The 19500-nt window shown below is 40.8% G+C and overlaps 1 protein-coding gene across 2 annotated transcripts; it reads left to right on the top strand.

The window, feature by feature from the left end:
• LOC121643029 (plastin-2-like) lies at positions 1-19239 on the top strand. 2 transcript variants are annotated; one of them, XM_041990199.1, is made up of 16 exons: positions 1-85; positions 4751-4819; positions 5617-5768; positions 8669-8798; positions 8921-9053; positions 9139-9220; positions 9547-9712; positions 10059-10198; positions 10427-10522; positions 11713-11899; positions 11982-12060; positions 12172-12292; positions 13695-13828; positions 16899-17022; positions 17128-17252; positions 17342-19239. In XM_041990199.1, exons 2-16 carry the CDS (start codon positions 4759-4761, stop codon positions 17472-17474), a joined length of 1863 nt encoding a protein of 620 aa, XP_041846133.1. In that variant the 5' UTR covers positions 1-85; positions 4751-4758; the 3' UTR covers positions 17475-19239. The 2 variants fall into 2 exon arrangements, with proteins under 2 accessions (XP_041846133.1, XP_041846134.1); XM_041990200.1 differs by lacking the exons at positions 1-85; positions 4751-4819 and having other exon boundaries at positions 5641-5772.
• Positions 19240-19500: the final 261 nt, after the last annotated feature.

The raw sequence follows: 19500 nt of genomic DNA, 5'->3' as shown, positions 1-19500 counted from the left end.
GAAAACGGGACAGGGGACAGAGGAAAGCCGACAGAGGGATCCGTTCCTCAGAGTGGGTTTGCTGAGTCGCACCAGTGGACTTCAGGTAAGAGGACTGAGCGTTTTAGGGCGTTTTCTCACGACTGAGGATGGGAAGAGTAAATTAGATGCAGCGGGACAGGGCGGTTTTAAACCACTGCGACACTAGTGTTGATAAATTAAGTTAAAAATATGCATCACAGCTTTTTTTTCTGGATAAATTAGATATTAAGATATGTCAGGAGGTGCTACACATGCGCAGGTATGCGTCACATGTTGTTAGCGTGCAGGACACTAAAACACTGGAGATCATTATTTTTCCCCATTTAGAAAATGTATTTAATTTGAATAGAAACAAAGAATACAAATATTGGACATTTAAAAAGAGAGAATACAGTGTAGGATTACATGTAAATTACCTCATAAAATGAAATATAAATGGAATGTTTGTTATGCAGAGAGAAATCTTAATGCAGGTTGTGTTTTTCTCAGTGAAAAGCAGTGTGTGATTTACAGCCTGCATTTGCAGCAGAATTGTGTGTGTGTGTGTGTGTGTGTGTGTGTGTGTGTGTGTGTCAGGATAATGATATGAAATGCATCGTCATTCCAGAAACACGTGTGTTTGTCAGCCTTCAGAGTTTATGAAGACATGCCTTGGATCATGTGCATCACTGCTGCTGTGCACGAACGAAGCCTCTGACTCCACATGTGGAGTACAACTATGATCCAGATAAATACCATATGTGTGAATTCCTCAGCCTTTTTGGTTTAAAACTCAAAGCTGGTTCTAAATTATTACAGTTTATTTAATGTAGCTAATTTCTTCAGATGTCTTTTAAAGACTGTGTTAGCTCTTAGAGCTGATTTGAATTCATTTGCAAGGACTAACCTCAAATCCCTTTAAAAAAAAAGAAAAAAAAAAGACTATTCTGAAGCAGTGACATCTGGTGGCAGCGGAGTAAAACACTTTGAGTTTTAACCTCTTCTTGGCGAGGCTTATTATTGGCGCCTCAACTCTGAAATGATCCAAAATAAATTAAATAAATCTCCACAACTACCAGGGCTGCATGTATAACCCTGGTCTCTACAGAAAGCTGAGACATGTGAGATTATACAGACGTGTCAGAATCAGGACACGTTACTGTGTCAGAGTAAATTCACCTGGAACACAGTAGAAAATGTAAAAGAAAACCACTTTACTTTCAGAGTAAACCAGAATATATAAGCCCAGTTCATCAAGGAATGAGTAAAGTAATATCTGATGAGGAGCTGTGCTACAGTAGAAGGTAAAAAGTGAAGCTGAGCAGGTTTCCAGACGTTTAATAGAGGTGTTACGCAGGTAAATATCTCAGGAAGCCATTGGCCAATGATGATGATTAAGATGATGATGATGATGGTGATGATGATGATGACCTCTATCAATGGTCAGAGTCAGGAGGATCCAGGGATAGCCCCACATTCACCTTAGAACCACCATGAGGATCCAGAAGTGAACCCAAGATAGTCTCTGATAGGAAGAGTGAATCGTTCACTATAAAACCTCCTTCATCTCCATGGAAACCAGCAGGACCTTCATGGTTCATGTCAATCAAAGGCAGAGTCATAGAACATTATGCAAACATTAGCAGAGTTTTTAAAGCTGGAATCAAACTTTTCACCACAAACAGCAGCAGTAAGACCTGGTTTCTGGTTCTGGCTGCTAGCTCCAGAGTTTCTGTCCCACCGTGATGAGACACGTCTCTGGAACCAGCAGAGTCTCTGCTGTCATGTGACTCCTGGTTTGTGTGGAGAAATTAGCAGAAGCTCTGAAGTGGACAGAGATGTTCTCCTGGTTTCTACATTCATATACAACTGCTGGGGTTTGAACGGTGTTTGGTTTGGATGTCGATGCTTGGTGGAGTTTTGTAGCTGAGTTTCTTCCCATCATGTTGCTATGCTACATGTTAGCATCGCTGCTTCCTGGTGTCTGCAGACATCTTCTAGACTGCAGGATCTCATTCTGCCTTCTGTACAAGGGAGTGTAGTCAAGAAGAGGTTAAATAGATTTATAAAAACAAACAAAAGTGTGTTCCTTGTACACACCAGGAAGGAAGGAATTTTAATTTTATAGCAACTTTCACAGATAAAAACCACAAAGTTCTTTACACTAAGAATAATAATCACATAAAAGGCAAAAAGAAAACACACAAGAATACACAGTCATACAAACTACCAATAAAACATATATTTTTTTGTACCAGTTTGTTGAATCAGTCTAGTTTATCGTTGTCAGTAAATCTGATGGTATCTGGTGATGATGCAGGCCTGGTTTGCATTAGGAAGAATTCTTCTCTATATTCAAATAACCAGGGGAACAGATAACTGTCATTAGACACCTTATCCCAGGTTAGAATTCTTACAGAAACTACTCATTAGGTGGTTTAAGTGTCATTTAGTCGTCCTGTTTTTGCCTGCTTGTATCTGCTCGGCCTGCTTTACGACCACCACGTTTGCATGCGAACCTCAAGCTCAGCTTATTTGCTCGGTCAGGCTGCCGTACAATCATGTTACATGTGCGAGATGCAAAGTGTGGCCTGATGGGATTGAGCCATATTTTAATGTGGAAAAGAGATTTGAATAGAAACAGAACATTCAGAGCTGGTCAATTATTTCCCAGCAGCTTGCCGTCTCTTAACAGCTGCCGTGGGACCAGAAATGGAAGGAAGCCAGTTTAATGGAAAATGAAACAGTTTAAAAGCTGTAGATGTTTTTTTTCTCTGGGATGTTTGCAGCGGTGTGGTGGTTGTGTTTCAGGTTGAACATGCTGTACTGATTGTGGCTGTAAAACATGCAGCAGGTCTTCTCTCTCTGCAGCTACATCCTCAAACAGAACAGACGTATCCCACCGCCTCCTGTTTCTCGGGCTGTACTGATGCACTGATGCATTCTGTAACATCCTCTAATGTTTTGTGTGATGCAACAAGCTGCCGAGACGCCACGGTGCTCTGCTTCTGAAGGTTAAAAACGCCAGTTAGCTTATTGTCCAGTTTCTCAGGAATGGAAGAGCTTAACTGCTTTTCTTTATTTTGGTTGTTTGAATATTTTACTTGTTGCTTTTTATATACTACATACAAAAGAAAATGTTAACAAATTTGTAGAAATAACAGATTTTGTAAGATTTGTAGAAGAAAAACTAAACATTGTGGTGGCTGGATGATATAAATAACCTAACTAGGATACAAACTGGTTAGTAAGTTAGTTTGTTCCTTGCTGGGAAGAAGATTCTCGTTGTTGTTGTAAAATAAAAAATATTTAAAAAAACATGTAAAATTTGATGCATTCAGTTTAAGTTATAATCTGGATTATTTATCCCTAACAAAAATTAGGCTTGTAGAAATTCTGACTGGCGGGTAAGATGACAAATCTACTAGCCACACTGTCTGGTGTTTAAAAAAGTTAATTCACAGCCCTGTACACGGACTAGTTTAGTGTTAAAGTTGACCAGCTAGTTAGCACATGGAGGAATTGTTACTGATGCTGTGAGATGAGTAGATGTTGGCTTTAGTCTCAGGCTGACCTCCATCCTTCTGCAAAGTCTTTATCACAGTTTAGATGATGCAGATGTAACATCAGACGTCCTCCTTGGATCTGTGATCACGCCGGCGTGACTGGGTCACGTGACATGTTCACATAAAAAACCAGGTCACCTGGAGATGCTGTCATCTTCCTGGAAAGTTAAGATCTGAAACATCTTCTCATTTTATGTTTGACATTGATGGACTATACAACCATAGATATGATGGCTTGAATTTGATATTATCTGTTATTTGTGACAAGTCATCTGAGCATAATTAGCTAATTAGGTGAAATAACAGGAGTGTGTGAGGACCACCGCTGGAACAAATACCACAGTGTGAGGCAAATTTTATGTTTAAAAATTCTCTGAACATGGTCCTTTACCAGGACTGGACTGAAAATGAGGAATAAAAGCAGCCAGCCTTAAAATAACATCCAAAAACCTGGAGAACTATTCTGCAAGACAGCTTTTAAGATTAGGCGAAAGTCTGTCTGCTTGGAAACAAAATGTTGAGAAATGAAGGCTGGATCAAGACTTTTGCACAGTGCTGTAAAGAGATGGGAAAAGCCAGTCGATCTCAGCTTCATGGTTTTTCATGCACCAGGTTTTGTTTCAGCTGGGATCATTAAACAGCTAAATAAAGCTTTCTGCATAAGAAATCTTAATAACCATCTGTAGCCTCCATTATACAATCACATTGTGCCAGAGGCAGATGTTAGTCGAGCTGGAAGTGCAGCCTGATAACTGTCTCTTTGTATAATAGATAATGAAGCTGCTGTCTTCCTCCTGGTCAGAGCGCTGCTGTTTCACTTCGCCTGCCGGCTGATCCGAGTGTTTAACCTTAAAGACAACAGTTATTAAAACACCATGAGGGTTGATCTGACAGAGCAACAAGCCGTCCTGCTTAAGTAATCTGCGCCTGAGTAAAGTACACTGATTTATTCTTAGATTAAAACTTACGCTCATCTCTTCTTAAAGCTTTAATTAGTTGGTTTTATTTTTAAAAATCAACATTTTACTCAGATTACAGACAGCAGCCAGTTTCCTGATGATGTATCGGCACTGAAAAGTGGATGCTTTGCACACGAATGCTAATTTTCACTCATGTTTCTAGAGATAATGTGTCAGAGGGATTGTGCATCACCTAACTGCAGCGTTTTCCTGTGTCTCATCCAGGCGTCGGTATGTCAAAGAAGGTCAGTGCCGAGGAGATGGAGGAGATCAGGGAGGGCTTCAAGAAAGTCGGTGAGTTGGGATGTGTGCAGAGAACTAGTCATGCTAGGAGGTGGTCCATCCGACGGACAGATGTTTGGCTTTATGAGGGGAAATTAAACTTTAGACACAGACAGTCCAGTCATGGACAGACAGGGTGTTATCTCTTATATCACCAGTGTCTCAGGAGCGGTGGTGTGTATCTCTGTGGGGTAAATGTGATGAATATTTAACCCTTTAGCTGATCTACAGAGGTTTTCCAGCATTTCTATCCGTCCAGGAGGTTTACAATCCAGCCACTAAATGTAGTTTTATTCAGAGACTCTATCTGGTAAATCCACAATGATCCATGATAACAGCATTATTTATCACATTTCATCATAAAAACATCACCATCACTACTATGTTGCTAAGAGACCTCTATTTAGACCTGGACATGATGATGAAGCCACTTCCTGTCAGACTTTCCACCAATCAGAGAGCTTAGATTGACGGTAACGTCCAATCAGGAGCAGCCAAAGATCAACCAGTGAGCAGAAAGTTCTATGTGTGTGTGAAAAGAAGAAAAATAATGCTCCTCTATGGCTGGAATAAAGCCAAGAAGACGTTTCTGATGCACGGTGGCGCCACAAAGCAGCTGAGCTGGAGTTGGTTTAGTGAGGATAGCAGGTAAATAGTAGCAGGAATAACTGGAAATGAGGAAAAAGTGGAAACATGGAAATAGTTTCTGTTGTGTGTTTGGAGCAGCTTGTGTGAAACTCCTCACACTGAGTAAGAAACAAAGGAAATCAGCGTGAGCTCTGTAAATATATTCCTTCCGTCCTTCCCAGACATCGACGGTAACGGTTTCATCTCTGCTGCTGAACTGGGAAATCTCTTCCGGGAGGTGGGATGTCCGTTGCCTGGATACCAGATCAGAGAACTCCTCCAGAAGCTGGACCGAGACAAGGACAGCAAAATCAGCTTAGAGGAGTTCACGGCTGTAGGTAACACTAACTAACTAACCAACTAACTAATCACCTGACTTCAGCTACTAACTGACCGACTAAAAGAGGCACTTCCATTTCATTCAGGGGTTTTAAATGTCAAGACACCAGGAAGAAAACCATCTGGCTTTTACCAGACGATGTAAAAACATGATGATTTATTTAAGAAAAGCTAAGTGAAAATGCAGAAGCAGTTAGTTTAAATATTTAGTTTAAACCCCGAGTCTCAGCTGCTAGTAGAACCACCTGTAAGGTGAGGTTATTTCAGTATGATCTCATCATGCTCCCACCTTGTCGGGGAGGATTTTTGGTTCACTCTTCTTTACAAACACATATTGCAGATTGTGTCCTAACGGTGTAATTCCCCTAAGGGGAAAGTTAACCTACTTTTCATTTATTCAAGAAAAACTCACAGTCAAGACTAGTTTAATTCTATTTCTCATCTTTCTAAAAGCATCGGCGTGACAGACGCCAGAAACCGATTATCACTCCGTAGATCGTTGTCTCACCTGAGACTCCCAGATCCACCTGCTGAATGTGGTCTTTGATGCTTAAAGTGCTGCTCAGTCCAGTCCTGCAGGTTTTGCAGGTATCCCTGCATCAACACACCTGAATCTAATGAAATGGATCCAGCAGCTGATCAGGCTCATCAGTTTGAGTCAGGTGTGTTGAAAACATGGAGAACCTGCTGGACTGTGGCTTGTCTCACCCCTGGCCTGGAAGTTTACCTGGAAGTCAGCTGCAGGATCAGCTGGCTCCTCCTTTACCTCCTTTAGCATTCACCAGTCCACGAGGAAAGATACGATTTCATGAATCTGATGGAGGGCTTTCTGAAAACGTCTTAAGTACAACCAGTCCCGGGGCCAGGACACAGGAACTAGTCGGGAAAGTGATCACTTATATATATGTGTGTATGTGTGTGTGTGTATTAGCCTAAAAATAGATCCAGCTGATCAGCTGCAACCGACAGATAAAAGTCATCCTACTAATCCCAACCAATGACCAGACTTTATAAATAAATGACAGACTGAGGACGAGATCAGTTCAGATCCTAAACAGCGATATTAGGAGACGTACGTTCAGACCCATGGAACACATTTCACACACAGCACAGACGCTCAGTGCAGATGTTTTCATCAGGATCTTTCCACTTAACAAACTTCTACATGCAGTCAAAGAGGAAGCGTGGAGGAGCGCTCAGCAGCTCACCTGTACAGGTACTAGTTGATGTTAGAGAGAGGCTACTAGAGCTCAACCAGACTGATCCCGGTTCATTTTGTGTAACTTATTTTAACTCTGTAAAACATCAGGAAACATCTGCAGCAGATCAAAACCCCACATACTAAAACACTGTCAGTACAAATGTTACAGCAGCTTAGTTAGGACGAGTCGGACTGAGTTCCATCCAGCTGCAGACGAGGAGGAACACACCTGTGGTTGCTATGGTTACTATGCTGCTAGGTCTCGTCTCTGGAATCGTCCAACCTGCTGGAAGTGGTTGATTCTTGCAGCGTGACACCTGACACGTGTTCCTTTCTTCATGTTCTCTCTGGACTGCTGTCTGATGTCTGTGGTTGAAAGGGATCAGTCTGCTGCGACTTCATTAAAGCTGGCCAACCCAAATATTGTGATAACTCACAGAACATGACGCGTCCTTTAAGTTATCATGAGATCTGATGATTATATATGCACATAGATTTAATATGCAGACTTACAACTTTCAGATATCTGGAGATCCGTTTCTCAGCACCGAAAGAGCACGAACAGGAACAAATTCTACTCAGGATGATTTACTACAACATGGCCGTTAAATAAATGAAAATGACTTTAAAAAGTATACAAGTTAATATATTAAGACTAGTTACTGGATAGGAGGGCCTGATGTGTGAATGCGCCGTGTCTGAGTACAACTTAAATGTAAGAAGAGTTCTGAGAAGACGTTGGTGAATGAGGCCAATGATCCAAACAGGCCCAACTTCATCCATCAATCAATTTTTTATAGCCACTTGATCTAATTCAGGGTAAGCAGGGATGCTGGAGCCTGTCCCAGCTGCTATCAGCTGAGAGGCAGGGCAGGTTTATCTGTGCATCACATTTCATGTACAAGACTGTTTCAAAGTTTAATCTCCCTGGACAGGTCACCAGTCCGTCACCGGTCCAGCACAGAAAGGCAAACAGCCACTCGGTCACTCTTGTCTTGGGGACAAATCTCTGGTTTATGAAGGTGCTCACAATGATGATGATCAACCAGCCCGGTAGTTTGTTCAGCAGCACCTGACTGCTGCTCTGGACATTTCTAACACTCTGCTTCTGCAGGTTTAGTTTGTTAATGAAGAACGGATGTGTCGGTCCTACCTCAGATAAACAACAACATCCCCATGCCCCCACTTTAGATAGATAGATAGATAGATAGATAGATAGATAGATAGATAGATAGATAGATAGATAGATAGATAGATAGATAGATAGATAGATAGATAGATAGATAGATAGATAGATAGATAGATAGATAGATAGATAGATAGATAGATAGAAGTACTTTATTCATCCCAAGTTGGGAAATTTAGGTGTTGCAGCGGTACAGTCATTTAGCAGTTGTGCTTCTAAAGGTAGCAAAATAAAAAACAGTATAAAAAATTTCAATATCTACAAAAGACTTATACAAGGAGGTATTTAGCTGTACACAGTAAGAAGTGAGAATAGCCAGCAAGTAATATAGTCCAGTGCAATGATTAGTAGTGTGGTGTGCGAAATTGAGCTAGTCTGTACAAAATTAACCAGTTACACACAAAATTACCCAATTACATAAAGACCCATAAGGACTAGTTTTTACCATTTACCATTTAGTTTTTGGGTTTTTTTGGACTGTGTGTGTGTGTGTTTTGTGGACATTCAGATCTTCCAGGAGATGAAGGACGACCACATGGCTCAGGGTTTCAGGAAAGCCCTCAACAAGAAAGAAGGCATCGTGGCCATCGGTGGGACCAGTGAGATCTCCAGTGAAGGGACTCAGCATTCAATCTCTGGTTAGTGAAGCAGTTTATTAGTCATCACCATAGCAACAGCATCCACTTAAGTGATCAAATCCTAAACAAACATCATCAAATTCTGAAGATGTAAAGTTACATGATGCTTGACTTGATTTCAGAGCAGGAGCGCTTCGCCTTCGCCAACTACATCAACTCTTCGTTGGAGAAGGATCCAGACGTCAAACACGTTCTGCCCATCAACCCCAGCACTGGAGCTCTGTTCAAAGCCGTGGCAGACGGCATCGTGCTCTGGTAAACCTCCAGCTGGGGCTCAGTGTCCTCTTTGTGCTCACTTCCCAGGTTGTGGTTTATTTTCTCCTCTCATTCACTGTTGCAGTAAACTGATCAACCTGTCTGTTCCTGACACGATCGATGAGAGGACCATCAATAAAAAGAAACTGACTGCTTTCACCACACAGGTGAGGCTCAAGCAGTAAAAAGAAAATTAAAACAAACTTTAAAAGAGTAAGAGAGAAATAAAACCAGAAAAAGATAAAAATAGATTAAATTTTAATGGGTATCAATTCAACTACTGCCTGCTGACATGTATGCTCATTGGCAGCATAAAACATGCGTCATGGGGGCAAAGATGGAGCACCCAAGTTACTATGGTGACAGAAAAGGTCCTAATGAGCATGAGGGAGGGGCTGCACACAGTCAGGGGCTGACTCCTCCCACATTTCTGGGAGTAGATGAGTTTTTCTTTCATGTGTTTTTAAGCTTCATCCTGACTTTGCTTCAACAGGAGAATCTGAACTTGGCTCTGAACTCAGCCTCAGCCATTGGCTGCCAGGTTGTCAACATCGGGGCTCAAGACCTGAAGGAGGGGAAACCTCACCTGGTGCTCGGACTCCTGTGGCAGATCATCAAGATCGGGCTGTTTGCTGACATAAAGCTAAGCCGCAATGAAGGTAGAGTATGAGCAGCCATGCGAGGGCGTGGCAGGTCTGCATGGCTGCTTCCCGCGTCCTGCACCCATCATGCTCTGTTTCCACAAACGCTCTACAAACCTTCAAGTTTACCTTTAAAATCTTTTCAAGGGGAGAGCAATGTGTTTCGGGTAGAAAAGACCACTTAGCACCAACAAACTTAAGGCTTTAAAGAAGTAAGACTAACCAGAATAAACTAGAATAAAGAAGCTTCACACTGTTTGACCGTGTTGGTGAGAGTTGTTGCACCTGGTTCAGTTTGGTTTAAGAGTTGTTAGAAAGCTCCGTCTCCACTGAAGCAGAGCCATTCCTCTCTGTTTGTGTGCAGCTATTGCAGCGCTGCTTGAAGAAGGCGAGAGCATGGAGGCGCTGATGAAACTCAGTCCTGAGGAGCTGCTGATGCGCTGGGTCAATTTCCATTTGAAGAAAGCTGGCCTGTCCATATCAAACTTTTCTGGAGACATCAAGGTATTCAGACTGTTGTTTCACGACTAAAGATGAAGCTTTACCTTCTCTTTGTTTTATTAAATGCTCTACAAACACCCCAGCTGCTTATGGGAGGGAGATTTAGATTCTTTTTCAAGACCCTAGCATCAACATGAATGTCGCTGCATGAACCAGCAGGAGAGTAAATCTAACATTTTGTGGAGAATCTGAAGCTGCATCACTTTCCTGACTTTCGCTGTTTCTGTGCAGGACTCCAAGGTTTACTTCCACCTGCTGGAGCAGATCGCTCCAGATGGCAGCAAAGAGGGCGTTCCTCGGGTTGAGATCGACATGAGCGGCCTCTACGTGAGTGAGCAGCTTCTCCATGTTGCTCAGTCTAAACACGAGCAGGAAGCTGACTTCCTGTTTACTTGCTTCTTGTTTCCTGCTGGATTATTTTGGGCTTCTGACATCATTCTGACTTAATTATGAGAGGAAGACTTTTCTTTTTTCTGTGAAGGAAAATGGATAAATTATTTCTTAATACTACCCAAATAATTCCACCACGTTGCTGTTCTTTTTATTTTTATTTTTTATGGTAAATAAATCTGTAACACTCATCTGTTCAGTTTTAAATTGTTCAGTTTTTTAGGAAAACTTTGTTTTGTTCTGCATTGTTTTAATAGCTGATGAAAAAGTGTTTTTTTTATCCTTTTTGAATAATTATTTAAAAATCATTTTGATATTTTGAAAAAAAAAAGTATTAAAATAATTCTGAAATTAACAAATAAAAATAAACGAATAAAATATAGATAAATAAAAAAAAGATGAATAAAATAAACATGGAAAAACAAATAAGAATAAACAAACTGTCATTTAATTAATTAAAAGAAACAAGTAAAAATAAAGTTTGAAATTACACATACAGCAACAGAAATAAGCAGATTTTAAATTAATACAAACTAATAAATTTAAACTGGAAATTGTTATTCCTGCTTTTGTTTAATCCCGATTGGATCATTGCGATGGACTACACACCTGTCCAAGTAAAACCTCTTTAGGACGGAACAGTGTGTTCATGATGCTGCTTCTGACTAAAGCCTCCAAGTTTTCCCATACGACTCTAATCTTAATGCAGCTGCACTGGCTTCCGGTTTATTTCAGAGTAAAATTCCAGATTCTTTTACTGACCTGAAGGTCTCTTCACGGGCAGGCACCGGCCGAAATCAGAGGGTCTCCCTGCAGGTCCCTGAGCTCCTGAACTCCTGTGGCCAGGGCCTCGGGATGAACGAATCCTTGAAACAATCCTGCAGCATGTCAGTGGTCAATCATTGTAAAAGTGTATTTAAACATTCTGGGTATTGATGCAGACAAGTCTGGAAAAAAAGGTGGAAAACCAGCTTGAAATTTCAGAGTTTAGCCAGAAAAAACTAAGCAGTTAAACCATGTACACAACCAGGTGTGTGTGAAGCCGTGGACACTGACTGGTGGTCAGAGTTACTTTAGAAAAGCCTAAAAAAGTAAAAATGTTTTGGTTTTTGTTCATGTGTCTCCAGGAGAAGGACCTGAAGAAGAGAGCTGAACTAATGCTGGTACAAGCCGAGCGTCTGGGCTGCCGACAGTTTGTAACCGCCACCGACGTCGTGACAGGAAATGCCAAACTCAACATGGCCTTTGTGGCCACGCTCTTCAACAAACACCCAGCTCTCACCAAACCAGAGAACCAGGACTGGAACCTTGAAAGTGAGCCTGGCTGGAAAGAGGTTCGCATCCACCCCAAAGCACAAGATTCTCGGCTTTCCTGAAACGTTTGTTTGTCTGTTAGGTGAGACCAGGGAGGAGAGGACTTTCAGGAACTGGATGAACTCTCTGGGCGTCAGTCCACACGTTCATCACATCTATGGGTCAGTCTGGAAAAGAACTTTCTGCAGCTGCATCAGTTTTCTGCCAATCGGGCGTCCGGTTCACTGCCTGAATAAAATTGTGTGTGTGTGTGTGTGTGTGTGTGTGTGCAGGGATCTGCTGGATGCCTTGGTGATTCTGCAGCTTTATGAAAAGATTAAGGTGCCAGTGGACTGGAACAACAGAGTCAACCTTCCTCCATTCAAGGGAGTGGGAGGAGGCCATTTAAAAAAGGTGGGGAAAGAAAAAGAAAGAAAAGAGGTGGTTTCCCAGAGTAGGCCATGACCTGAGTAGTTAACCTGAGAAGAGACCACTAACTACTGCTTTCTGCTTTTCTACTGAAAGAAACAAGAAAATCAAAACATGAATAAATACATAACACAATGAAGATAATACAACAATCAATACTGCACTAATACTGAATATTCCTCCTGCTGCATTTCCATTAACCCTCCCGATCCAGTCGCCGGCAGCAGTAAAATGACACGCGCAAATTCAAATGACCATAACTCCTCGACCATCTGTGCAACGGATGCAATTCCAGTGGATTCAGAAAGCCCAGAAGCGTAGCTTCACAATGATATACGATGTGCTTCGGTACTGGCGTGGTTGGTTAGGGGACGGGATATGAAAGCAGCAGAGAACGAAACTCTTATTTACGCCTGGAAATTATTTAGGACATTTACTGATATTTACTTAAAAATAAGACAAAGAGTTCTGGACAGCGTGTCATACTTACAGTATATAAAAGGCTTTAATACAGACACGAGGCAGTAAAAAAATGACGCATTAATAAAATCAGTCTTTTGTGTTGAAGTCTGTGAAACTGCTGATAAAGATGTTGATTTAAAAACTGTGTATAAAACATCTGAAAACTGAACACAAAATAAATACCAAAAATGTTTAAATGAAGGTGCAACACATTTTTGTGTAAATTGTTAACTCATCCCTTCTCAGAGAGCATGGAGTATTTAACGTAGTACCAGACGGTACGACACAGTAACTAGTACCTACAGACTAGATGCAGGATGTGGCTACAGCTGTACCACTGGAAAAGACGATAACCCTTACTTTTATATTGATGTTTATTTATATAAAAAAAGTGGATTTAGATCCTGTTACAGCATCATGTCACCAACTGCCTACGTGCTGATAAGTCTGTTGAAGCTGTTTATCCTAGAAATGACCGTCTGGCCAGAAAAATGAGGAGCTGCTGGTTCTGGTCCTGATCAGAGGCTGGCTGAGAAATTTCATGAACGTGTTAAATCTGGGCTAAAAAATCTATTAAGCAATTTGAATTGATTCAATTTAATTAATTCAATATCCATTTTTAAAATTTAAGTAGGTGATTAAGACGCTTCCTTTTCCAGTGACAACATTGACGCCACTCTGGCATGACTTACCGATACTCGGGGTGATCTTAGACACGACTGCTTCATGAGCTGTTTCCAAAACCAGCTTCTCTCCCAGATAATCACAAACTTGTCTATTTTCATTGAGGTAGCTCTAATCCATGTCTAGAAAATCCAAAAGATTCATGGATGATGGATTTTTTTATATTGTTTCTCAAACGTGTTGAGCAGCTTCATGTAGTAAAAACGTACAAACTGTTGCTCTTTCTCTGTTTTATTGACAGATTGAAAACTGCAACTATGCCGTGGAGCTGGGGAAGAAAAAAGCCGGTTTCTCTCTGGTGGGAATCGCAGGACAAGATCTGTACGAAGGAAACGAGACTCTAACCCTGGCACTGGTCTGGCAGCTGATGAGGAGGTGATTTACTCTCTAACCTCAGTCTGTTAGCGGTGTGGCCTGATGCATTAGAGCATCCTCTTCTGGACTAGAGCATGAGATCCACACAGTACAGGAAGCAGCAGTGCTAACATGTAGCATAGAAACATGACTAGCAGGAAGCAGCAATGCTAACATGTAGCATAGCAACATGACTAGCAGGAAGCAGCAATGCTAACATGTAGCATAGAAACATGACTAGCAGGAAGCAGCAATGCTAACATGTAGCATAGAAACATGACTAGCAGGAAGCAGCAATGCTAACATGTAGCATAGAAACATGACTAGCAGGAAGCAGCAATGCTAACATGTAGCATAGAAACATGACTAGCAGGAAGCAGCAATGCTAACATGTAGCATAGAGACATGACTAGCAGGAAGCAGCAATGCTAACATGTAGCATAGCGACATGACTAGCAGGAAGCAGCAATGCTAACATGTAGCATAGAGACATGACTAGCAGGTAGCAGCAATGCTAACATGTAGCATAGAGACATGACTAGCAGGAAGCAGCAATGCTAACATGTAGCATAGAAACATGACTAGCAGGAAGCAGCAATGCTAACATGTAGCATAGAGACATGACTAACAGGAAGCAGCAATGCTAACATGTAGCATAGAAACATAACTAGCAGGAAGCAGCAATGCTAACATGTAGCATAGAAACATGACTAGCAGGAAGCAGCAATGCTAACATGTAGCATAGAGACATGACTAGCAGGAAGCAGCAATGCTAACATGTAGCATAGAGACATGACTAGCAGGAAGCAGCAATGCTAACATGTAGCATAGAGACATGACTAGCAGGAAGCAGCAATGCTAACATGTAGCATAGAGACATGACTAGCAGGAAGCAGCAATGCTAACATGTAGCATAGAAACATGACTAGCAGGAAGCAGCAGTGCTAACATGTAGCATAGAAACATGACTAGCAGGAAGCAGCAGTGCTAACATGTAGCATAGAGACATGACTAGCAGGAAGCAGCAATGCTAACATGTAGCATAGACACATGACTAGCAGGAAGCAGCAATGCTAACATGTAGCATAGAAACATGACTAGCAGGAAGCAGCAATGCTAACATGTAGCATAGAGACATGACTAGCAGGAAGCAGCAATGCTAACATGTAGCATAGAGACATGACTAGCAGGAAGCAGCAATGCTAACATGTAGCATAGAAACATGACTAGCAGGAAGCAGCAATGCTAACATGTAGCATAGAGACATGACTAGCAGGAAGCAGCAATGCTAACATGTAGCATAGAAACATGACTAGCAGGAAGCAGCAGTGCTAACATGTAGCATAGAGACATGACTAGCAGGAAGCAGCAGTGCTAACATGTAGCATAGAGACATGACTAGCAGGAAGCAGCAGTGCTAACATGTAGCATAGAGACATGACTAGCAGGAAGCAGCAATGCTAACATGTAGCATAGCAACATGACTAGCAGGAAGCAGCAGTGCTAACATGTAGCATAGACATATGACTAGCAGGAAGCAGCAATGCTAACATGTAGCATAGAAACATGACTAGCAGGAAGCAGCAATGCTAACATGTAGCATAGAAACATGACTAACAGGAAAGAGCAATGCTAACATGTAGCATAGAGACATGACTAGCAGGAAGCAGCAATGCTAACATGTAGCATAGAGACATGACTAGCAGGAAGCAGCAATGCTAACATGTAGCATAGAGACATGACTAGCAGGAAGCAGCAATGCTAACATGTAGCATAGAAACATGACTAGCAGGAAAGAGCAATGCTAACATGTAGCATAGCAACATGATGGAGAGAAACTCAGCTAAAAGACCTATGGGAATGTAGAAAACCATGAGAACATCTCTGTCCACTTTAAAAGGTCCTGCTGGTTTCTGTGGAGATGAAGGAGGTTTTATAGTGAAGGATTCACTCTTCCTATCATAGACTATCTTGGGTTCACTTCTTTCTGGATCCTCATGGTGGTTCTAAGGTGAATGTGGGGCTATCCCTGGATCCTCCTGACTCTGACCATTGATAGAGGTGTCCATCATCATCATCATCATCATCATCATCATCATCATCATCATCATCATTGGCCAATGGCTTCCTGAGATATTTACCTGCGTAACACCTCTATTAAACGTCTGGAAACCTGCTCAGCTTCACTTTTTATCTTCTACTGTAGCACAGTTCCTCATCAGATATTACTTTACTCATTCCTAGATGAATTAAGCTGCTGTCTTGTGGTTTACTCTGAAAGTAAAGTGGTTTTCTTTTACATTTTCTACTGTGTTCCAGGTGAATTTACTCTGACACAGTAACATGTGTCATGATTCTGACACGTCTGTATAATCTCACATGTCTCAGCTTTCTGTAGAGACCAGGGTTATACATGCAGCCCTGGTAGTTGTGGAAATTTACTTCACATATATAAACCTCATCAAGAAGAGGTTAAATGTAAAGAAGAAGCTTTGCCAGTGGTTCTGCAGGAGGATGTCAGTTTTTGTACAGTCCCGCGCAGGGAAAGGTTTCTGTTCATTTAGCATCAGATTATAGCCATCACAGCACTTTCAATACATTTAAGATGAATTGACAGAAGAAAAGAAACAGCCAGAATCAGCAGTGAAGAGAAGGCGGGTGGCATTACTGCACAGATTATAGACATATCTCGGCCTAATCCCTGTTATTTATGGCACCTATGGCTAAAGAACAAAAGAAAATGCATTCAAGGGGGAACATGTGTATTGAGCACATAATTTTTCTCAGTAAATATTTTTCTACTGTAGCTGTTGGCGTAAAGTTTTCACCAGATAACCCAAGTTATCCAGACATACAAACCAAAACAAATAAGGTAGTAAATCAAGTTTAGTGCATTTAAAGGGAATTGTTCAGGGGGAAGTATCGGCTACACTTACTGAAATGTATTCAAAGTGAAACTACGCCCTCTGCTTCTGGTTCAGAACATCTTGTGAATAAAGCAACAGGATGCAGAGGTTTGGAGGGGTGGTCGGCTCTGTGGGTATTTAACAGGTGAGAGGTTCATTCATGCTGATCTTCCAACATCACGCAGGTACACTCTAAATGTGCTGGAAGACCTCGGACACGGAGAAGTTGCTGGAGATGATTTGATCATTTCGTGGGTCAACAAGACTTTAACTGGAGCTGGAAAACATTCGACCATCAAAAGCTTTAAAGTAAGCCCCAAAGTAATCCGAGATATTCATGTGTTTAGTCATTTCGGGTGATTTTTGTCATCAGTCGATGTGTGTGTGTGTGTGTGTGTGTGTGTGTGTGGTCAGGACAAATCGATCGGCACCAGTCTTCCAGTTCTGGACCTGATTGATTCCATCCAGCCTCAGAGCGTGAACTACGACCTGGTGAGGAGAGACGCTCTGTCGGACGAAGACAAGCTCAACAACGCAAAGTAAGGTTTGAATGATGTGACTAAACTTGTCATGTGTTACGTTGCCATGGTGATCTAATTATGACCGCCTCCGTCCCTGCCTCCCCCAGGTATGCCGTCTCCATGGCGAGGAAGATCGGAGCTAAAGTCTACGCCCTGCCTGAGGACCTGGTAGAAATCAATCCCAAAATGGTGATGACCATCTTCGCCTGCCTGATGGGGAGGGGGATGAAGAGGGCTTAAAGGAGCAACACATGCACGCACACACACGCGCATGCATGTGACTGACCGTCTTCACCTGTTCAGGTGTGAAGACCTCAAACATGGCGGCACTGTGGCTGGAACAGACGCGCGTCTGTCCGTGTATGAGTTTGAACAGAGACGACAGCAAAGTGCCACAAACATAGTTTTATCCTCGTTTCTCTTTTCCCACCAGTTTCTTTACCTCAGTGCTCCTCATGCCCCAGTATGAGAATTTATCCTGTTTAAGCCTTAATAGCCTCTAATGGAAACATTTAGTCTTTTCATGATATACGACCAAAGCTGTGCTCCATTTATCGAAATTCCATAAACCACAATTAAACTGATGGATAATAAAGCCTTTATTAGATGTTCAAGAGATTTAAGTGATTTTAAAAAAACATCCCTAATAACCTAAATAAAAAATCTTTTCATTATACTTCAGTGTGTTTTAGTTAAACAGAAACCAGATAAACTTTATAAGAGCTCCCAGTGAGACAGAAGCGGGGTAATATTTATCTATGCAAACGTTTCTTTAACCCTCGTAGCTTCAGCTTCCTTCACTTTCAACTCATTAGTGGAAAAAAAGTCCTCTCCCATAAACTGCTGCTACAGCATAATGATGCTCAGATTTTTCAGTCAACTTCAGTCTTAATCAAAACATCAAATATATAATTGTTCTAATTATTTAACTCTTTAAATGACTATTTGATTACATGATGCTGTATTTGGGGGAAAGAAAAAAAATATTATTTTTCATATAATACATGTTGGGCAGCTTTTTAAATTTTATTTTATTTTATTTTAAGATCGGTCTTTAAACAGGATTAAAGTGAGTAACAAGATTTTGATGCATTGTTAGTGTTTTTTGGAGCATCAGATTTATAGTTTACTACACTTTTGGATGTAAACATCCCCACCCAAACACCAAAAAACATTTACATGCATGCAAACATTAAAGATTCAATCTTTTATATATTTAAGACTGATTTTAAAAAAAAGAAAAGAAATCCTGTAAATGTATTAAATGGAAAATAACTAATTTAGTTCTTTTATATATAAAAACAGTGAGATCATGTGATCAGATTGTCATTAAAAGGCTTAAAATGATTTCACTAATTCCATATTTGGTGTTGTGATAAAAATGAAGCTGACTTTGAAAAAACGTATTAATCTAAAGCGCTTTGAATGGTCTTGTACATTAAATGTGCTATAAATAAATTTTCCTTTGCTTTGCCTAATCTGTAATGTTTTTATAGCTGTTTTTGGGAGAGACTTTTTGTCTGTTAATCACCTGAAAGGGAAAGTTATTTCCATTAACCTGAAAGAAAAGTTTAAAATCTGTTTTCTAAAGACTTTTTTTTATAAAAAATGTCTCGTCTAAAATGGATGGAAAATGTCCTGAATGTACAGAAACGTCCCTGAAGACGTTTAAGGGTTAAAACATCTGAAACGTTTCAGCTGCTTTACGCAGGTTTACACTGATTTACTGGGACTGTAAGTCGGGAACATGCTGACCCCCGTTTATGTGAAGTGTTGTCTGGAAACTAAAATTATAACTGTTGCTGATTTGACTTTGTTCTATAAAGAATAAAACCTGTAGTCCCGGATCAGATCTGGACTAAATGTGTGGCTACACGAGTATTTTTCCCTCTTCATCCTAAATATTTACCATTTTGTTCTGTATTTGCTGAAGAATCCAGGAATATCTGTAAAAGTCGATGTGTACAATCAGATCTGTTCAATAAAAGCAGTTTTTCATACATGGCCTGATTGTTGTGGGTTTTATTTCTCGTGTGTGTGTGTGTTTGTGTTTTATTTTCTTTTTCTGAAGGTTTGACTTTCCTGTCAGTCAGATTACACCATGATTACACCTTATATAAAAATAAACTCTGCATCATCAATCATCCAGTATACAGTAATTGTATATTTATATATATATATTATATATATATATATATAAATGTATAACTAAAACGGTGATAATTTACTACCCTTTTGGATTTTTAGAGGCCACTTTCCCTTCCAA

The sequence above is a fragment of the Melanotaenia boesemani genome, chromosome 7, assembly GCF_017639745.1.
Source record: "Melanotaenia boesemani isolate fMelBoe1 chromosome 7, fMelBoe1.pri, whole genome shotgun sequence".
Classification (NCBI taxonomy): domain Eukaryota; kingdom Metazoa; phylum Chordata; class Actinopteri; order Atheriniformes; family Melanotaeniidae; genus Melanotaenia; species Melanotaenia boesemani.
Note: the sequence above shows the minus strand (reverse complement) of the source record. Positions and strands in the feature narration are given on the sequence as shown.